The following is a 22,424-nucleotide window of genomic DNA, read 5'->3' on the forward strand; positions in this document are numbered from 1 at the left end:
AACCATTCAGAATCTTATTTTGGTGGTTACAGAACTTTAAAAAAATCCTGCTTGAATCTACTGTAGAGTAGATTGGAACAGTGTACTGTTATTAGTTCCCCAAAAGAAATCTCAGAATTGCCGGTATGTAATTTGTCAGAAAATGGCATGCCTAACATAGATCTGAAGCTATGGTCATGAACCGTTTCTACTGGCTCTTAAAATCAAAGCACTTAAGAGCAAAATATTACATAGAGTTTTTAAACAAGGAATATATTTACCTATTTTTTATGGTAGTTAAGTTTCCTTTCCAGTTCTCTCCAGGAAGACTACAAAAGATAGCACAGACATTAAAATTCAGTATAACAACTAATCAGAGGTAAAGGGGAAAAAAGAACATCCTGTCAGTACAAACACATTAGGGCTGCAATTCTTATGCATTTCCCCGAGTCAAGGAGTTCAAGGCCTAAATCCTGTGGGTCCTCACAGCAGTTGCACACAAGTAACCAGACTGCTGTTTATTTTAAAAAAGATTATAAAGTCTATTTCAATTTCAATTAATAGAAAGGTCATATAGCCAAAAAACTACCCCAAAATCATGCAGCAAGAAAATAAGAAAAACTAGCTCAACCGTCACTCTCAGAGGGCCCCAATCCAGCTCACAAGGACCTGGCTGTTTCCTGCTTCCTTTTCCAGTTCTGCTGCCACCATGTGACAGCTTGCTTTACCAGTCTCTCTCAATCGCACAGGAGAGATAGATAAGCAAGCCTCTCTTTTGTGATGGAGAGAGTCTGGTAAAGAACTGGCTGAGGCTCCTCTACCTCCTCCTCCCAGGGGGAGGGAGGGAACACTCAGAGCTTGCTTCCTGGCCAGGCTGCAGAAGACGCCTCATCACACAGGAGAAATACAAAGAGCACATTTAAGACCAACAAAGATTTGTTCAGGTTTTGTCCCTCCACTGGGTGCCGGTAGGGCAGTCCCCACCCCTGAATATGTGTGGCCATAGATAGGGATAAAGAGTAACTGTGAGCCGCTCAGAGACCCCTTGGGGTTCGAGCGGGATACAAGCTGAAAGCATAAATAAATAAATAAAGGTATGAGCTTGTGTGTGCTGTGTGTGTGTTTTGTTGGGCTCTCCTGGGTGCAACTCGGTTCTCTCCCCCTTTTCACTGTATTCATGCCCTCATGGTCCAGCCTTTCTCAGTAAGAAAGCAATGTGAACTATTTTAGAGGAGGAATAACAACAAGCCAGTGAGGTGGATTAGGCTGAGAGTATGTGTCCAGACCAAGTTCACCCAGCACAATTCCTTTGTAGGAAGCTGTAGTTATTTCTCTGGGGAAGACTATAGTTTTGTAGACAAACACATGGCCCTCAGTCTGTGTCAGGATGCCTTCTCATGTTCTTGACCAGCACATGAAGCAAGTTATGTACAAAAGGTTGCAATGCCCAGCCATTTCATGTTTCCCCCTGGGCCCAGGTTCAGAACACTGAGCATGAGATTTCTGTAATGAATGTCAATAAATCACTTACAGCAATAAATCACTTACAGCATACTCAGGATTGCTACAGCACAGATATTTTGATGCAATAATTAAAGCAAGAGATATCAGTTATCAGAGACTGTTCAATAGACAAAATATTGCAAGAGTGCTAGTGTTTTAAGCATGTTTTATTTAAAGTTTAAAAATATTTAATTGGGCTTGCCTGTGTCCTTTATAAAGTTTATATCTCTGCTACCTGGCATTACATTTTATGACACACGTGGCCTAGCCCAACAAGGTCTCATTTATGACAGATCTGGCCCTCATAATAAATGAGTTTGACATGCCAAAGCACAGGCATTACCTACATTGCTGGCAATTGCTACACAAGCTGGTCAGAGTTTAGGCCTGGATCTCAGCTAGTCTGTCTTCTTCAGGGCTTAAGCTAAATTATGGGGATTTTGGCCCAGTAATATCAGGTGAGGATGACATTCAATCAGAACGCGTTCTTAGGAGAAGCCGCTAGAAAATTACCTCATCGCCCCTGGCCCTCCCCCCTCCCATTCACCAGCCCACATGTTCTAATGAGAATCTAATAACACTACTTCCGTTCCTGGCCTTGAGAATGAGAAGGCAAAGAGGCCAATTAGTAACACCTGCAAGATGAACTAGGCCTGCTATTTTTCATGCTAACCCTTGAGGAGGAGGCCAGAGGTGTTTTTCCTCACAGGCCATTTGAACATCATGTGACATTAGACAAAATGTACTTAGGTTTTATTAGTTTTATTATATTTCTATCCTTTCCTCCAAGGAATTTAGGCTAGTTTATATGGCTTTCTCACCCCCATTTTTTATTCACAACCATCTTGAAGGGTGAGATAGAGTGATCTACACTGCTGAGTGGGCACAGTTCTCTCCAGTCCAAATTTTAGTCACACTGTACTACCACAATGGCTTTCAAAAGCAAGATGCATGGCTGCAATCCTGTGCAGAAAATGCTGCGCAGCTATTATCAGTCCTCACAAAATCCAAAAAACAATAACAAAATCCATGTAATATCTTTTTAGTGGACCAACCAAATTTCGCTGTGCTCTATATGCCAGGCACACAGACCAAAAGTGAGGGAATCTAACAATGTGGCATGTCATGGTTATTTCTTGCCACCAACAAACAAAATTAAAGATTAACAAGTTGCTTATAAGACTCAATATGTTGAAGCCTATATGACTGTAAATATCCTTCAGACAAAAATCAGGCTGAATCATCTTAACTAGTAACAGGTATATGGTCCACTTGGGCACCATCACATGGGAGTAGGGAGTGGGTACCATATTACCTTATACCTCTGTAATCCCATATTCTGCTCGCACTACGCTGGACTGAGCAGTTTGTTGTGCGCACTGTCACTCAATATTGTATTCCTAGTCCTATTGCATTCTTCACTGTATATCTTATAAAGTATGTTCACATTGCTGCTCATATTGTCATTCAGTTTTGTATTCCTAGTCCTATTACATTGATCATTCAATGTCCTGTAATACATGGTTACATTTTTTTCCTTTTTCTGTACTCTTGTAATCCACCTTCAGTCACAGTGAGAAAGGCAGGCTATAAATAAGTGAAATAAATAAATAAATTTACCTTACAAACCACTGGTTGATGCTCTGCATTAGTGCTTCTCCGGGATATACTTGATTATCTCTTAAGTAGGAGAGGATATGAATGAGTTTGGTTTTCCACTGCTCATCCCTCACACTTTTGCCAGTGTCAAAGAAAGCCTGTATGGTATCTAAGTGTGGTATCAAATCCTTTGCTACCATCTCATAAAACAGTTTGCATGCCAGATTTATGTCCTGGTTAATAAGGGCCCCCTTGATGCAATCCCCATAGTTTCCTTTTGAAGGGGTCATGACTTTTTTAATCTCCTCCAGCAGGGACAATGCCTCCTTCCAGCGTTGAGAACTACTCAGACCTCTGATCAGAAGACTATAAGCTGATGTCTCTAAAATCTTATATCTGGTTTTCATAATGTCATGGATATCATATATCTCTTCCACCTCCTTCTGAGAAACACACAGAGTCAAGTATTTCACCAAGAGAGCATACCCAATATCCCCCTGTCTATCAGCAATGGCAACAAGCAAGGATTTAGCCACATCTATGGGACTCTGGTGAGCAATCATTTGGTTGAACATCAGCTCTTCAAACTTTCTAACTGTTCCAAATTCTTCTATCATCTTTCCCCACTCCTCCACACTCAAAGGTTTTTCTGGAGGACAGAGGATCATCTTTTTAGAAGAACAGGGTTTCTTTATATCTGTAAGAGAGTCTTGAGTCGTTGATCTCATTTTGGAAGCTCCAGCAGCAAACACATTGAAAGGGCGGGGAGAGAAATCATATCTTCCAGCTCTGCCCTGCCTTTTATCGTCCTCTTTTTCTCTAGATTTTAACTTTGGAGTTCCTTTACATATTGTTTCGGGATCCATGGGTTTTGCAGACTGAGATGATGTTGTACAAATTAAGCACCCAAAAACAGTAGGTAATTGGCGGAGCTGCAGAATGGGATAGAACATCTGATATGTCTTCAGTGAAGTCCGTAATGCCAAACTGCTAGTTTGGCAGAAGAGTGCCATGATACCAGAAAAAGTTCAAATTGCAAGAGAGGTTTCTAATGGAATAACCTAGGAACAAGCATCATTCCCAGTACAAAAGAATATTGAAAATCTTGTCAAATCTTGAGACAAGATAGGACAGAAGTCACTGGCAAACTGAGCTGTTTCATTAATCTCATCAGAAGAAAAGACTCAATACAATCACTTCAAAATGTGAGCATCTCTTTCCACAAAAGGCTGAAGAACATCTGTTGATGTTTTTTCATCTGTCATAAATGCACACTGCAGCAAGAAGTACAACAATGTGAAATATTAATTGAAGTCACGTCAAGCTAGAGAAAAGCAAAACAATGAGTTAACACTTCTCCGAAGCAGCACAAGATTTTACATATAGATATTTATATATCCACATAATTTTAACAAACTGAGAAATTCTTCTTGTCCATGGTGCAACAAAACAAGGTTTCAGAGTCCTAGGGGTAGCAAGTAGCTTTCTAGTCAGACCAAATCCTCATCTGTTAAGAAGTATAATGTAATTGTCTTTGATCTCTGACTGCCAACATTTAAACAAGATGAACAAAAAGCTGCTCCTCCACCACTACCCTGAATAGTACAATGCAGAGAAGGGTACATTTTATGTTACCCCCTCTATGGCCTATGGGACACATCCCCAAAATTTGTTGGTCATCCCGGGTCCCAAGGACACCAAACTAGCTGCGACCAGGGCCAGTGCTTTTTCGTTGGCGGCTCCTACCTGGTGGAACGAGCTCCCGGGGGAGATCCGGGCCCTGCGGGACCTTGTGCAATTCCGCAGGGCCTGCAAGACGGAGCTCTTCCGCCAGGCCTTTGAGTAGGAGCCGCCACCCCATTATACCACCACCGTCAAGGTATCTTAAAGGATGCACCGACGAGGCCCAAGGAAGAACCTGGAATTTGTAGAAGATCTGATAAGCCGTCGCCATTGGACACATACACCATGAGAGTACCATCTGGAACTGTGGTGATACCATCTTGGACTTAGGATACTAGTAATGGATTGAGTACTGTGGTTTTAGTGTTTGGATGTTTTTACTATGTTTATGTATGTTTTTACCTATGGCATAGCTAATGACCTTGCCCCTGTTAGCTGCCCTGAGCCCACCGGGGAGGGCGGGATACAAATGTGAAAAATAAATAAATAAATAAAATTTTCACCCCATTCCAAAATACTTTGAGGCCCTATCCTTGTGGCTGCTTAGAGTCTTGTGTGCAAGCATACACACATGCAATTCACTGGCATGGGAGAAAGCCTCATTGTGTGGCCTTCAATCAACAAAGAAAGTTTTCCATTTAGAAGATGGGGTCTGGCCCAGGAAATCTTGTTAACCTAATGTCATTGCAAGGATCCATGTTTCTGCTAAGAGACAAGCTGGTGGTGATACAAATTAACACAGTCAAATGTCTGAGCTCACAGAGCTATTGCAACCTGTCCATTCTGGTTCTCAGAATACCTCAACATGGCTTGGTTTACACATATAGGAGAATGAGGTGGTAATGAGATGGCAAACCCTCCTGGAGGTAGAATGGACTACACCATTTCAGCCTGCAGAAAGTGGATTTCAACTTTGAATGTTCCATTACATTTAAAAAGTATAAATAGGAAAACACTATAGCAGGCATACTCTCTTTGCTTACTGCACTATTTTTGTTTATAGAGACGTTTTGACAACATTCCAAAATGTGACCACCTGTGATTGTCCACCACCTCAGAACCTAGTCACTTCATCCTCATGCAGCTGAAGTCTGAATAAGTGAGACTCTACTTACAATCTTGGGCCCCGGTCACACGGCAACTTTGCTGCGGGAGAGGCAAGGATGGTGGGCGGATTATCCAGACGCGATCACACCCCAACATCTGGGAAGTGGAGCGCACCTGTGGTTTACTGCCGACAATGCGCCTTAAAAAACTAGTACCTCCAAGGTACTAGTAAATGTTTGCAACGAGCTGCCTCCAGACGCCTGTGGTGTGATCGCGCATTCCCCTCCAGTCCTTCGTTTACGGCAGGTCTGATCGCTTAATCGCACATCAAACTGCACCGGGGCAATTAGCCATGCCTCCCCCGTATCCGGCCTATGTGACCAGGGCCATTGTTGTTTTTGCCTGCTTACTTCTTCCTTAGAAGAAACCATTAGGAGTGACAATCCCTATTGACTAAAGACTTTTTACGAATCGCAGAAATTTTTACGAATCGTAGTCGACATCCTCTGATCTATCATTCAGTGCACAAAGAACAAAAAAGACACAACTAAGTTCTGAAATGATCTGATTTCTATTCCCTCGCACGCTTACGTTATTATGTTACAGCTTATGCAGACAAAACTATGCACCCTACCAACCACCGTACTTTACCGTTACGAAAAGCAGCTCTCCGCTCGCAAAAGCCAGCCAAACTCTCAGCATGGTATAGAAAACGTTTTCCGGAAACCTAGAGCGCAGAGGTTGCTGGGACTTGTAGTCCGTATTAACAACCGAGGAGAAACTCCTGTGTAAAGTTAGAATATCCTACTAACTCGGTTACAACATCCACACAACAAAGAAACAGATACCATGATACGGACATCGACTCCATATAATTGTCCATTACCCGGGTTTAGAACCAACCATATACCAGGAGGTGCACTTGAAGACTTTCGCCACTAAACTTCTCGGTGCATTCAGTCAGTTGTTCCCCTAGTTCAGCTGACTATTACCCGTGATCTCCAGGACCCAATGAGAAATGATAACGGGCAGGATTATTATTTTTTTGCGGGCTATAATAGCCATGTTGGTTAGGGGCACCTGTTCTGAGAAAAGGGTTGGCCTTTGCGGCCGTGGCTTTTCTACCAGTAGGTAAGATGGCGGCAGTACAGAGGGGAACATATCACGTGATCCGGGTACCAGTTGTCCGGATGTTCGACGGTTAGTGGCGGTGAAGGGAGCGGTGCAGTTGGTTGGCTAGGGCGGAAGCATCGCGGGATATGGATTGGAAGCAGGCGCTAAAGAGCCGCCTGGCCGCAAGCACCGACCGTAAGTCTCTGCGCCGGGACACAAGGTGTCAGTCTTTGCGCTTGTCTGTCAGTGGTGGGCTCTGAGGAGGGAATAACTGACAGTTGGAGGACGGTGACTGGCCTTCAGCACATGTGGGCCTTCGCTGCTTAAGAAGCGCCGCCCTTTCAGGGAGGCTTCGGTTGGCCGGCGCCAGCAGTTAGTGCCTCCAGGAAGGATCCTTTTCCGTAGACTTCGGAGCTGCTGCTCTTCCTGTGGCTCTCCTCACCACCACCACCGGAGGGTGCTGCTAAGGTTGCCTGTCAGGGGGAAAGCAGAGAAGACATTTGAGTCTACAAGATTTGTATACCGCCTTTTGTTTTAGAAGTTCCAAAGCGATGAACAAAAACTTTAAAACAAACAAACTGCCAAGTCATAACACCGGCTCGGCTAGATCCTAAAATAATTTAAAAACGGGGGGGGGGGGACGACGACAACAACAACGACAACAACAACAACAACAACAGTGTGAGAGGGAGTGGATTTAGCAGCTCGGCTTCTGAAGGCATGGGGGGAGGGTTAAGATCTTAAATGTAATGGCATGCATTGTGTTTTGGGGTTTTTTTGTCATCAACTTGTAGCTGACTTGTGACAACCCCATAGGGTTTTCAAGCCAAAAGACATTCGGAAGTGATTTGCCATTGCCTGCATCTGCATAGCAACCCTGGTATTCTTTGGGAGTTTCCCATCCAAATTCTAACCAAGGCCAACCCTCCTTAGGAAAGTGTAGTGGGGGGGGGGACTTAAACTCACCCCATTCTCTTTGGGTCTCCACATACTGGGAACTGAGTTCCTAACACAGAACCCTGAGTGCATGTCTCATCCCAAGCCCTTCTGGTGACCACAACATAGACTTTGTAAAATGTGAATTGGTGCTTAGTTTTTGCCATTTGAGAGGCAGGGAGAAAGTCAAAGTTGAGAGCAGAAAGCAATACTAAAATAACAAAAGAATGCTATTTGGACAGCAGGAGTCTCAGGATATTGCAGTAAACTTTATAATACTGAAACTGAACTCTTCAATAGTGTGTTACATTACACATGTTAGTATATTGTGGACAAAATAAGGGATATATTGCATAGGAGTTTTCATTATGATATTTGTTCTGTACTTTTTGAATGAGTAAAACCTTATTTTTAAAAGCATTTCATTCATCCCAAAAGGCAAAACATTTCATAGGAACTGCTCAAAATGTTCGGTGTTTTCATTGGGGAGAAACAAAAGAATGTCCTCAGGAGGAGTATGTGCATGAGGCTGTATCCCATTTTATTCTGTCAGCAACCCAGTAAAGAGTGAGATTAGATTGCCTTGTTAAAGGCAACTGAGCAGGATAGGATTGCCAACCTCCAGATGGGGCCTGGAGATCCCCCAGAATTACAAGTGATCTCCAGATGACAGAGATCCGTTCCCCTGGAGAAAATAGCTGCTTTGGAGGGTGGACTCTATGGCATTATACCCTGCTGAGGTCCCTTCCCTGGCTGCACCCCTAAATCCCCAGGAATTTCCCAACCTTGAGCTGGCATCCCTAGCAGCAGGAACATGAATCTTCCTGGTTCAAACTGAGTACACTGTGCATTACACTGCTGGTTCTGTTATGTATAGATAACTTTATTGGAGAATGAGAGAATAGAACCTAGGGATAGTCTTAATTCCAGCTTAACAAACTATTATTTGATATTACATTATATTACCTTTGTATCTTTGTTTATGATCTGAAATTGAAATCCGAATGGCCATTCTATGTATGGAGGAACAGAAAAAGTCAGCTTGTTTATCTCAAAGTGCCTACCAAAGTGTGGTCAAGATCTTTCTAACAATTGGAATGGTATATAGCCCCACCTACCTCACGGGGTGTCTGTTGTAGGGAGGGGAAGGGAAAGGAGTTTGTAAACTGCTCTGAGACTCCGAAGGAAGGGCAGGGTATAAATTTTATTTATTTATTTATTTTATCCTTGGATTTATATCCCGCCCTACCCCGAAGGCTATCCAATCTCTTCTTCTTCTTAACAATATGAAATCTAATTGTTTTGATCCCAGTTTTATAGAGTGGAAACTGAGACTGTGAAAAACTAATTTGCCTAAAGCTGCACAAGAAGTCATTGGTTGTTGGGGACTTGAATTCACCTCCAGCTACAGTTGCCCATCTCTGGGTTTGCCAGTTTGAAAGGTTCAGAAAGCTGCTTGCTCTGAGAAATCTGTAGCTGTATTGGTTTCAAACTGTAGCTGATACTTCCATCCTATAGTGGTTTTGATTAGATTTCAATTAGCAGCTGTCACATTTGGGTACATGTAGGTCTGAAGAGAGCCAGTTTGGTGTGGTTAAGTGTGCAGACTCTAATCTGGTATCAATTTCCTGGTGTCTGATTTAAAGTCAGCTGGAGTCTTCAATCATTATGTTTATTAATCTGGAGTTGATTTCTTCATTTGGAGAGAAGTTGGACAACCACACTAAAACCACATTCCACCGAATATGATGTGGGAAATGCAACACGGAACTTCTTAACCACTGTCCATAGAGCAGGATAGCAAATTTCTTTCTGTAAGCAAAACTTGTCATACAATTTCTTAAATTTTGGTTTCAGCTCAATATCATTTTGTAGCTAAATTAGTTCAATCAGTAACCAAGAACATAGGGAAACAAATACCAGATTATGTTTATATTATGTTATATTACCAGCAAAAACGTGAAAAATGGCAAAGAGACAAAAGCATACGTGGTGACCACAAATTCAAAAAACACTGTGTACTGGTCTGTCTAGAGCTCTGGTGGCATATATACTAAAAATCCCATAGTTTCCACCAGATTTTCTGGTTTTCCTGCCTGATGAATTACTGTCTGTTTCCATACAAGTTATTTGCCCTAGGTTTGATGCTGTACAGAAGTGGACACACACACACACACACACACCCGTTTTTTCCTCAGTGTTGTGGAGCATTCTTTGATCTTTCCCAACCTACTTTCCTGTAAAGTTTGATGAAAGATTGCAACAAAGCCTGTGTGGGCAGGAAAGTTTGGATTTTCCCAGTCCTGGTCCTGTCCCCACAGTGACCATTGACCCCTTCTTGGGTATGTGTGTGTTATAATTGGCAACTGAATATCATTATATCCCTGTAACATTACAATAACTTAGTTTAACGCTGGGTATAAGCTTTCATGTGCATGCACACTTCATCAGATACATAGAAACATTTTTCCTCAAGTGGCGCCTTACATATAGGTAGAGAAAGGGAAGGGGTAGTTGTCAGGTCTCGTTGCACCACCCAGAATTGAACTTTGTTAGTCTTGGACATGGGACTGGATCCACACTTGGTTTTTGTGGGGGTTTTTGGTACGTAATTTTTTTCATTTTTCTCATAAAACATACAACTACAAAACATAAGAATAAAAATAATTTTCCAAAGCTTTCAAAGTGTTAGTTTTCACATCTGTTTGTTAACTCTTGTATTTGTATGCTAATTTGCTGCCATCCACAGGTTTTAACAAGTGCTTTAATCCAATTTTAGCTATACTAATTGCCCAGTTACTTATGCATCTTGTCTCTAACTAGCCCTTCCTGACAACTGCTCCCACACCTATATGTAAGGTTTGAGGAAAACTGTTTCAGTGTATCTGATGAAGTGTGCATGCACAGGAAAGCTTATACCCAGAATTAAACTTTGTTGGTCTTAAAGGTGCCACTGGAGTAAGACTTTGTTCTGTTGCTTCAAACCAACATGGCTATCCACCTGAATCTTTGACAATAACTTGTGTGTCAGGATTTCTCAGGTTCCAGAGATTTTTTTAAAAAGCAAAAATCTAGTGCCTTTTGTTGCAGAATTGTGCCTTTCCTCTTATTTCCACAATTAAAGGGACTAGCATTTAAAGGAAGTTAGGAATTCAGGGAAACTCGGAATAAGATAATCTGATAAACAGAGCATTATTATATCTAATAGCTGGTTTTCAAAAGACACGGAAAAAGACCTGGTGGTGTTGGGGATGGTGGTAGTGGCTGCTACTGGAGACCTGAAGGGAATCCTGCCCTGTGCTATATTGGCAGCCATAGCAACAGTAGGGAAAACCACACAAGCCTTTCCCCCTGTTGCAAACTCGTGTGACTCCCATGCCTCTTCCGCGGCAACTTTGCCATGTGACTGGGGCCTATGGCATACAACTGTAAATTCTTCAGTGTAAGAAACCACTATAGCAGTGATGGCGAACCTTTTAGAGACCGAGTGCCCAAACTGCGACCCAAAACCCACTTATTTGTCGCAAAGTGCCAACATGGCAATTTAACCTGAATACTGAGGTTTTACTTTAGAAAAAACAACTCATACATTAACTTAAGATGATCCAAACAAAGTAAGGAAAGCAATCACAAATGCTTTCATTTACTTAAAATTATTTGGCAGAGAATTCGACACTTTAATGATGGTCTAGGCCTGGCTGGGGCGATGGCACGCGTGCCCACAGAGAGGGCCCTGAGTGCTACCTCTGGCATCCGTGCCATAGGTTCGCCACCACTGCACTATAGCCTGCACTGGAATTACCAGTTCCTCAAGCACAAAGCACTGGTTAGATGATATAGATTACCAATAAATGGTTTGAATTCATCACTGCTGAAAGTGTTTAGAAATAAGTTAATAATTTACCTTTTTCAAGGAACATTTAGGTGTCATTAGTATTAAGTAAGACTGAGGATTTCTTCTACCTGTGTTTTTAGTCCTGGGTTGGATTTGTCTGTGTTAGTGCTATGAAGAGAAAAGTAAGTTTAAAGACACATACAATGTATGTAACATGAATATATTTGAATATCAGATGTCAGGATTAACTACAGCTCATTGAACTGATCATGGTTAGTTTTCCTTTTCTACGGCATTTAGGCTCAGAAATCCTAGTTTGTCCTAGTGCCTATGACTGCCATCTGCAAGGGCTTTTCACCACTCTGTAGCCCTGAGGTGGTGCTACCAAACTAGCAAGGATTCTTGTAGTTATATTTGACAGCTGACCAGAGTTACAGCAAACCAGGATTCAAAATCTGGGCTGTAATTCTTGTTGTGCCTCCTCTGCTTACCAGTGTAAATGGGGGGAGGTCAGACGTCCTATTTAGCTGGTGTTTAATCAAGCTGTGATTTAGCATGACACCTGAATGCAGTCAGTAAGTGCTGGCTCACTGTAAACAAATTTGTGGTCGTTTGTAGTAGAGTGTTTCACTGCACATTTTTTCATGTGCTCTCTGATGTGTTACTTTATTCTAAAAGTTAGTTGCCACCAGCAAGGCTCATGTTCTGTGCCACCATTACATTATAACTGCTCAGGGAAAACTTTCAAGCATAAATTGTAAACAAATTACTGCAGCTTATGTGCAGAAAATGAGAGGCCAGTTTGGGAGGGAAGCCTCTCATGGCACTTGTGGCTAGGAGGAAATGTATGCTGCTCCCAGGGAACAGATTTACAGAGCTTGTGAAAGAGAATTGTTTTTTTTAATGACTAAGACATTTAGTAAATCTTTTCAAGGTAAACATCATATTATATTATAGAGAAATCTTTACAGTATTACAAGGAAAAGTCCATCATTCTCAATGAACCCCCGGATATAGACTCATTTCATCCCAATCTTCCTCCGGAGTAATCCTATTATGTTCAAAGGCGTCAGCCTGTTAATGCAGCTCAGTGTTATGTTGGGAGCAGACCAGTGCTTAATTTCTTCTCTACTTTTGTCAAATTATCCTGGAAAAAAAACATGGCTATTGAAAATGAGAAACAACAAGAAGCTGAATGGAATATTATTATTTTTTAGAATTGTTGAGAACTTACTCCTGGGTTCCATTTCAAGTGTTTATATTAGGAGCAAGCCAGTCTTGTCCTCTCTAACTAGGTGCTAAAGCCTTCGATTGTCCATTCAGCTTCATGTTGTTTTTCATTTTAAACAGAAGGAAGAAGAGGAGAATGGATTTATACCCTGCCCTTCACTCGGAGTCTCAGAGCCGCTTACAAACTCCGTTCCCTTCCCCTCCCCACAACAGACACTCTGTGAGGTGGGTGGGGCTGAGAGAGCTCTGACACAAACTGCTCTTTTTCAAGGACAGCTGTGCCAGAGCTTGTGACTTTCCCAAGGTCATCCAGCCAGGTGCAAGTGGAGGAGTGGGGAATCAAACTCGGTTCTCCCAGATTAGAGTCCGCACACTTAACCACGACACCAAACTGGCTCATCTGCAAACCAGATGAACACAATCTATTCTGTTTTTTTTTTGTGAAAGAGAATTGTGCAGGGATTTATGTATATTGAACATAAATTTGTCAGTCAGCAAGCCAAACTGTTTTGACTACTGGTTTGCTAGAATAATATTGAGGCAAAACTAAATCATTTATATGTGAAAATATGTGGTCTTAACATAGCCCATATAAGTAAAGTGTAATGCCTCCTGTCTTATGTTAACTAGCTAAAAGGAGTGATCAAGAGCTGAAGGATGAAGAGATGGAGCTGTTCACAAAATACTATCTGGAATGGAAAGGAGGAAGAAAAAATGCCAGTACTTCCTATATGAATATACCTCGATTTTATTATAGGGTAAGTGCTTTATTAATCACTTCCACAACTATTACTGATATGTTAAAAAAAATTGCCTCTTGTACAGAAGAGCAGTTTGGCCCATTCCACACTATGAAAAAATGAACTGTGACCAAGCAACGGAGTCTTGTGAGCAAAAATTCAACTTCGTGAGTGACTGGCATTAAAGTTGTGAGCCAGTGATTTGGCTATTGCAGGAATCAGTTCGCTCTGGAGCTGCCCTTTCTGAGCCAAGACAAAAATGTGTGAGCCGGAGGCTAAAAAACTGTGAGCTAGGCTCACACTAACTCAGCTTAGAGGGAACACTGCCAAGCAGTCAATGTTATTTAAACCAGTTCTTCCCTACTGTGGAAGTGCAATCTGCATGAACTCTCATATTTCTAAAGCTCTGAGGAATGCAGGAGTGAACTGGTTCCTATCAGCACAAGGTCCTTTGGACAAAAAACGATCTCCTGCACAGATCATGGTATTAAAAATATTTTTTCCTCTTTGTGTGAAAGTATTGATTTAAAGCAACAGATAATTATTGCTGAAAAACTATATCCTATATTTTTTACCAGGAGCAGCAACACTTGATTGTTTTAGTTTTCCTTTTCATGGAAAAGGAAGGGATGAATTCTCTATTCCGTAGCCAAGCATAGCTGTGAGCTCCTCCAGCTAAGTCTTCATCGTATCAACCTGCAAAGCAGATCTCTGGAGAGGTGGCATATACATTTTCTAAACAAATAAAAACAAGTTGCTCACCCAGGAGAGTTTGCTGAAACTTCAGCTGTAAGCTTTACCTATGTTGCATGATGTCGCAGGGCAGTCTGGCACACACAGTGTTGCTTAGGCCAAGAAACTCCTTAATGTTTTTCCCAACATGGAGTCCTTGGTCTGAAATACCAGGGTGTTATTTATTTATTTACGTTTATTTTTAATTATAATATAACCATACATTAGCAAAACATAAACACAAAATCCCTTAAAGTAGCCATAGACAATCTCTATCAAAAAGCAGACCTGGTTAGAGAGCGTGATGTGGACTGGAAAGATTTGGGCTCAAGATTTACTTCTGCTGTGAACTATGGTTTATATCACACCAACAGTATATGAGGGGTTAGATCCAGACTAAGTTTTCCATTAGTGGAATGGAACTTTTCAGTCTCTCCCCTCCCAATAAGTACCCTGAAATGCTCCTCCTGGGGGGTACGGCACAAGGGTGGTCTGTAGTGGGAAGAGGAAATTGGCAGAAATTTCCATTAATGGACAGTTGAATCTAACCATGGCATTCAAATTGTTCCTGAATTTCAAACTGCACACATGAGGTCACATCTGTCAGTACTTCTAAGAGTAAAACAAATTATGTCATATAGAAAACTAACAGTACAATCCTATGCAGTCTAAATTTGTTGATTTCTGTGGACTTAAAGTAACTACATAGGGTTACATTGCAAATGTCACAAAAGTTCTCATTTAGCTTTCTCCTTGCTGTGTTCTCTGGGGGTTTTGGGGGGAGGATTCAAATATGTAATCCCCTGTGTGAAAAGGTAAACTACAAACAGGGATGTCACCTCACTTATATGAACCACACTTCAGTGATTTGTCCAAGGCCACACAGCATCTCTCAGCTTTAGTTTCCACTTCCCTTAACATCTGTAAATGACAATGATTGTGACATAACATCATAGAGATATTGTAAGAGTGAATGCTATAAAGATTATTGTCATTTTGTACCCTTCCACAACTGAAGCAGAATAATAAGATTAAAGTTAAAAATATTTATAACAATATTCAATAGAATGTATTTTATTTATTTACTTCTTTTATATCTTACCTTTCTCCTCCAATGGGGACCCAAAGTGGCTTATGTTATTCTCCTCTCCTCCTTTTTATCATTATGAAAACCCTGTGAAGTAGGTTAGGCAGAGGGTATGTGACTGGCACAAGGCCACCCAGCAAACTTCCCTGGCAGAGCAGGGATTCAAATCTGGGTCTTCCAGATCCTAGTCCAACATGCTAATCACTACACCACACTGGCTAAGTTAATAGGAAACAGAATAAATGTTAGTAAATATGGATACATACATACATATATATATATATATATATATATACACACACACACATATATATAGATACATATACATATGAAGCTAAGTTGTATGAATGCAGACAATTGGTCCGTCTAGTCTGGTACTTTGACTTGTCATGGTGTTCCTGTGTCCCAGGCTCCTGGGCCTTTCCTAGTTCTGCTCCCTAGGATCGTGTGACTGACAACCTTCTGCATGCAAACTGTGTCTGCTAACAACTGAGCTGTGGTCGCTCTCTGGTTCCAAAGATTTGGCTGTACCATGCTGAATTCCTACTCATATTTAAAATATTGTAGTGTTACTATTCAAATGCCTATACTATTTTTCCTCCTGCTTTGATGAGCTGGTACAGTAGTGGTGTCCTGTGTGTGTGAGACTTTGGATTTGTTACATATTATATTTTTGCTGTTTTTTCCTCCATGGTTTCTTGTTTTTTGGAACAGCAAGCATGAGTTGATGTTGTATTTTATGGGGATGGAATTGTACCTCAGAGTGATTCAGTGAGGGGAAAGTACCTGTTGCACCAGAAGGAAGCTCTGAAGTTTGAGTTTGCCCTCTAGTTTGGGGATTTGTATAAATCCCTCAAAAGCTTCCATGTCATAGGCAGCTCTGTTGGGGTGCTGTCCTCTGTTCATCACATCCAGCATCTTTCATAATGGGTTCTTGGGGGATTCGTCTGTACTCTGTTGTCCCTCTTTATGGAAGTGATATTGCAGCACATCAGTGTTGTGTTCTGCCCCTTTGCAGACACACACTCATGCTGTGGGTGCAAATCCCTCCTTGACACTGGACCCGGTCTGCAGAGACAACTTTGCCTTTTTTCTCCAGGAACCATTCCCAACTGTCATGGAGAGAGAACAGCCAGGCAAATCCAAACCATCTGGCCGGGCCCCTCGTGGACCCACTTGGACCGATGAGGAGACCAGAGTCCTCTTGGGTCACTGGAACACTTTGCTGGTCCAGCGCCGAGTTCAAAATATGCCTACCAACAGTGATCTCTACGCTGTACTTGCCAAGAAGATGGCTGAGGAGGGATTCCTACGCACACGAATCCAATGTAACAACCGCATTCGGGACCTTCGCAAAGCCTACCGAAAGGCAAAGGATGCTATGAGCAAGGCAGGATCCATGCCTGTTCGCTGCCGTTTCTTTAGGGAGCTGGATGAGATCTGTGGAGGAGAAACAGAAACTGTCCCCTCCTCCATAAGTCAAACGATGAAGCTCCAGTCCTCCACTACTATGGTTCAACCAGGACCATCCTGGGAACCTGCACCAGAAATTTCCTGGAAGGTGGAAGAGGACTCTGAGTCTGAGGCAGCCTTTGACGAGATCAGTGATACCACACAGCCCCTGCAGGAAGTATTAAAGATTAAGGTGGAATCTGAACTTGAGGAAGCCACTGCTTTTCAGCTGCCATTGCAGCCTGTTTCCTCCTCATCCTCCAGCACAGTGGCTCTTGCGCCTGCCTTGGAGGAGGATCAGCAGTCTGCTTTCCAGGAACCAGACATCTTCATGCCTTCCAGGCCAGCTGCTGCTCAGGCTGCACAGCCATCATCTCCCACCTACCATTCAGAACAGAGTTTCAAAATGGGGACCCAGGACAAAGCTGCCATAGGTGAGTGTTTCTGTTAATTTCTTCCATAACTCTTTTGGGGAATAATGGCTGATTCCATTTCCCTTTGTTCTGACCATTTCACTTACTAATACATGGAAACGATGTTGGCCACTTTTGTCTCTTTAAACCCCCCCCCCCCCAATATTTCCAGCTTACGTAGAAAAATTTGCTCATCTTGGTCACATCTTTGCGCTTATGCCTGCTGGCAGTCCTTAAAGTTCCGCTGAGTTTGGCCCCTGCCTCTCTGGTTTTCAGTTTAACTTCTGAAAGGGCACTTAATAGTGAATTGGAACGAGTTGCCACGAAGTGACCAGAAGACACTTCTCTCAGTGTGTTTCTGATGTAGTTGATGCTGAAGCGGTCTTGCCTTGTAAAAACTGGCTGCATGTATAAGTTGAAAATCTGGAAGATGATGGCACTAATACACTTCTTTACCTGGCCTCTGTTTGCTGACCATAAAGACATTGCTTTTCTAATAGATCCATATCTAAACAGAGACATGGTAGCAATAAGCTTCCTAATCCTAGAAAAAATAAATATATCATTATACTTTTTTACTAAGTACATTAACACTTTTTCATTACTTTTCTGTTTTCCCTGAAAACAGGAAGACCAAGACATGACTCAGAGACTGTGCAAAGGCCAGCAATGGGCAGGAGGACACAGCTGAGGGCTAGAAGACGCCAGGCAAGGGAGGAAGCCATCAGTTGCCTGCTTGAAGAGTTAAGGGCTGGGAGGGAGGCCATGGACACAACATTCCATCTTTTCCTCGAACAGCAACGGTCATTTCAGAACAGCATCATCAGGGAGATGCGACTGGCAAGGCAAGAGCAACGTCGGGCTGCTGAAGCAGAGCTCAAAGCCCGCCAGGAGGAGTGGCAGCAGCAGAGAACTCAGCATGTCCTGGATACTAACAGAACTGAAGCTGAGATTGTTCGCTTCCGCCAGGAACTCAGTCTACTTAGACACACTTTTGCGGAGTTCTTTTCAGCAACAAGACCTTTCCCTCCAGTTTCCCAAGTGAGGACACCCTCTCCTGCACCTGCCCAGAGGGAGAGTCTTGACCTTTCTGGGTTACACTGGGAACGCTTGACTCCTACAGTGTCCCAGGAGCAGGCACCTCTTCCTGTCCCACACATACTTGGGGTATCATCAAGGGGAAGAAGAGGAAGGCCAAGGAGACGTGGTGGTTGTACCCGGAAGCAGTTTCACAAAGTGTAATCACAGTGTGGTTGAGCTGGTGCTTTTGGTGGGCTTTCTGTGGAATTGGTGCTAGACAACTTTCTTTCTACCTCTTTTATTTCTGCACTGATTGTCAATTTCTTTGGTTTCCAGTACTTTAAAAAAAATAAATCAACTTCTAAATAGTTTTTAAAATGTACTTGAATACAGTAAGTGTTATGCATCACTGTTCATTTTAATGTCCTTATGGTCATTTTCACTGTATGATTCTCCAAGAATTCTGTGATCTGTTTGCTCTTTCCCCCACTAATAAATTTTGTCATATATATATAGGGTGATGCTATATGTGTATTTAATAGGTAGACCTTTCAAAAGCAAAAAGAATTAGGAACTGGGGTTACAGTTGGGCTTAAGTAATTTAGTCTCACCTCAGTTAAGGATACTTAGCAGTTCAAAACATATTTGCTCACTGTTCAAAGTGTACAGTAGGAGAAACACATTTTTCTTGGCCAATGAACTTCCTAAAGAAGGCTTCTTCTCAAAGTTCTTTACGTTTTTATGATTTGGACCCAATGGGCATGAACAGAAGGCTCCTATGTGAATAAATTGGCTTGCTGCCCTTTCGTTTCCACCCCCCATCTGCTCAATGGACTTTCCCTCATAGCATGTGATTTCGGTCTGATGCTGCTGGAACATAAATTAGCAATGTCCCTTGCATCTGCATGAGATTGGTGTCTGTTTGTACATTGGGATCCTTGGTTCAAGCCACTAACTGAATACAGGAACATAACAGTGCTGCTAAACTTTTAAAATGCAACCTACTACCTGTCTGTTTTTGTGTAAAGAGTATACTGGAAGTGACAAATCAGCAAGTAGTCTGTATTTATGTACTGGAAGCATAAGTGGTGCATCATGGATGGGCAGGCCATAGGATTAAATTAGGTCCAAAAAGAATCTCACACACAAATAAGAGCTCACCCTCTCTTAATTTAAAAAAGGCCTCCCAGGCCTCCTTGGGATCCAGTTTAATAAAAAGTAGCAAAATGTTCCTTATTGTTACTGCAGCTTTATACTTCTTTCAGTAGGGACTAAATGGTTAAATTTTCGTTGATTTAAGAGAATCACATATTAAAGCAATTTCTCTTACAATTGCAGATGTCTTGAGCATGTTTTAACTTTTACAATCTTGCTTGAATTACCACTAACAAGAATCTTGAGTGCTTGTTGTCCCTTCTAGGTATTACCCAAATTGGCATACACATAAAGGACTGGCAACATGCAAAGACATCCCCCTTGCTAGCACAGAGCAAACGTGTATTTTGGGCATTTCAGTACTTAGTATCTAGGCCGTTTATACCAAGGTCCAGATTCAGACCAACACTTGAAAGAACGAGGGGGAATAAACTTCTTAAACAGAAATTATTTTTATTTATTAAACAGAAAAGAGACTAAGGTAAGCAATTTGCAGAGCAAAAGGGGAATTACAGAAAGGAAAATGTGCAGTGATGGATACAATACAAAACTTTCCCCTAGAAAAACTGTCCATCTACTTGGGGAATAAAATTAAAAAGGAGGAAAACAAGACATATGGGTCTGTTCGTGGGGGGGGGGGGGGGTTGTCCTCTGATGCAAGAAAGCAGTGTGGAGAGAATGTGAAACTGACCAGGCAGGAGAAGGAGACCTGGAGACAGGTCTGTAGAACAGAGAAGTGAGAGGCTAACCAAGAGACTCGGGTAACAGGATGCATTCCAAAACCACTTGCTAAGGGGATGGGGTGCTTTTTGTGGACATAATCTTCTAAAGATTAATATAGGTAATACAGATAATACAAGGACCCCTTAATAAAAAGGAAACTATCAGTTTCATTTTCAGTGTATAATTTATTCGTCTGGTATTGTATATAGACTAATATGTATAAATTTTTGCAACTAATTTTGATCCTGTCTTTTTAGTTAATATTATTTTAAATACTTTTGTAATAATTTTTAGTAAGGGGTCCTTCTATTATTTGTATTACTTGTATTAAATGTAAAATTATGGTTTTATAGATTCCTCATGTTGAAACCTGCACAGTGTGAAATGTGTAGGGACTTTGTACATTAATAAATCAACTTATCACCTGGCATTTTTTGTTTTTTCTGTTGGCACATTGCTGGGTGCAGCCCGTTTTTTCTTTATCCTTGGCTTTCTCAGGATGTCTTTTCTAATTTGGCCCCTGCCCACTAGTGAGTACTCACCAAGCAGGGGAAAGTTAAAAGCAGTGAGGCACCCTGTGCTTACAATCCCATATGTTTATGCAGTTTGCTACATATACAATAGAATTTTCTGCATACAAAGCACACTGTGACAGCCAAAAACAGTTCATACCCCACTTACCTGCCAAAAACAGTTCATACCCCACTTACCTCCACACCTTCCTCCCCCTGAAGAGAATTCTCTCTTCCCAAGAAAAAGTGAGTGACTAACCTGACTGTATCAATTTATTTCAACCTAAGGTTTTAATTTTATTTTTGAGAGAAAATGTGGTTAGGAAATATGGTGAAATGGCTAGAGGGAAGGAAAGGAGAATTAAACCTGTAAAACACTCCTTTCCCCCCAGGGTAAAAAGCTTTAGGGAATGCAGGACAATGGCTAGACAGCCACCTGTGATACTGTGCTGAAGAACCACACTTACAAGGAGATTACCAGAGTGCAAGGATTCCTGTACTGGCTTACCAGGAGTGCCCAGAATTCTCCAAGGATGCTTGGCTTGCTCTAAGCTCTTTCTGCTCCTTTATTGAGGCCAATCAATAGCATGTGAGCTGTGCATGGAATAATGCTTTGCCGGCATTTGGGTAATGCAAGGGAGCTTGAGAGAGCATCCAGGGATTCTGCTTTGAAGCAGAAAAGGCTTCAAACAGCAGACAAGTTTACAAATAAACCTAGTATCTTATGAACATCTGGTTGATTAACTGAGGCTTTGCACAACAAGCTGTGATTTAAACAAAGTTTATCATGAAGTTTATGAGGGTATGAGTGTACCACCTGCACATATATGTTGGATGTTGACTGCCACCTGTGATACTGTGCTGTTCATCAGTAGTAAATGGAAACAGGATGTCAAGAAGCTTGTATCATATTTCAGTCCTCATCATTGAGCACTGCAAGCGGCAACGGGTTTTTTTGGTAGATTTAGCATTTCCTTGTCAGTAATGTAGCATTGGTCAGCAAGAGCTGAAGAACTACACTTACAAGGAGATTACCAGAGTGCAAGGATTCCTGTAGCAGCAATATAACATGAAACAAACATGGGCCCATACCTGGATATCGAGCTCTTCAAATGGATTTTCAAGGAATTAATTGTAGTTAACAAGCTCACTTCAGTGGGTAGCTGGGGGAAAATCTTGATTTGTGAAGTCAAGTTTTAATTTAGAAGAGATTTAAAATTTGCATGACTGCTTATTAATTTATAAAGGTATGTTAAGCAAACTGAGTGTGAAGAGTTTTGCCTCAAGCACACATATGCATGCCAATATAAGTAAAAGAATGCATGAAATATATTTGGGACGGATGAGACACACTTCAGTCTCATATCCTTCATTTGTTTGCCCTTGTATATTGATGCAAAAGTAGTCTTAACTTCTTTGTGGCCATGTGCCATGTTGGTATTTGTATGGTATCTGTTCAATAAGTTCTGCCACTGCAAATAACTCTTTATCTTTTTTAGCTGCCAGCTGAAGATGAAATTTTATTGCAGAAATTAAGAGAGGAATCTAGAGCAGTCTTTTTACAGAGAAAAAGCAGAGAACTGTTAGATAATGAAGAACTACAGGTAAGAAAACATTCAAATGTGTTTCTTAATTGTAAACATTTGTAATTGTAGAGCATATAAG

At 41.6% G+C, this 22,424-nt stretch overlaps 2 protein-coding genes across 2 annotated transcripts in view; one reads left to right on the forward strand and one right to left on the reverse strand.

The window, feature by feature from the left end:
* Positions 1–4,289, reverse strand: part of LOC107114810 (mitochondrial ribonuclease P protein 3-like) — a gene marked incomplete at its 3' end in the record, with an annotated part of 24,580 nt that extends 20,291 nt beyond the window's left edge. Inside the window, exons 1-2 of the mRNA XM_015416403.1 lie at positions 3,103–4,289; positions 261–308 (exon numbers count right to left, since the gene is read on the reverse strand). Coding sequence (XP_015271889.1) covers positions 261–308; positions 3,103–4,094 — 1,040 coding nt within the window. The remainder of the gene's footprint in view (positions 1–260; positions 309–3,102) is intronic.
* Positions 4,290–7,012: 2,723 nt separating this feature from the next.
* The window catches only part of PPP2R3C (protein phosphatase 2 regulatory subunit B'', gamma), a 43,621-nt gene continuing 28,209 nt past the window's right edge, over positions 7,013–22,424 (forward strand). The window contains exons 1-3 of the mRNA XM_015416397.1: positions 7,013–7,119; positions 13,556–13,683; positions 22,259–22,363. Of these exons, the coding sequence (XP_015271883.1) occupies positions 7,071–7,119; positions 13,556–13,683; positions 22,259–22,363 (282 nt within the window). The 5' untranslated portion in view covers positions 7,013–7,070. The remainder of the gene's footprint in view (positions 7,120–13,555; positions 13,684–22,258; positions 22,364–22,424) is intronic.

Source organism: Gekko japonicus, unplaced genomic scaffold, assembly GCF_001447785.1.
Source record: "Gekko japonicus isolate JY-2015 unplaced genomic scaffold, Gekko_japonicus_V1.1 scaffold1540, whole genome shotgun sequence".
Classification (NCBI taxonomy): domain Eukaryota; kingdom Metazoa; phylum Chordata; class Lepidosauria; order Squamata; family Gekkonidae; genus Gekko; species Gekko japonicus.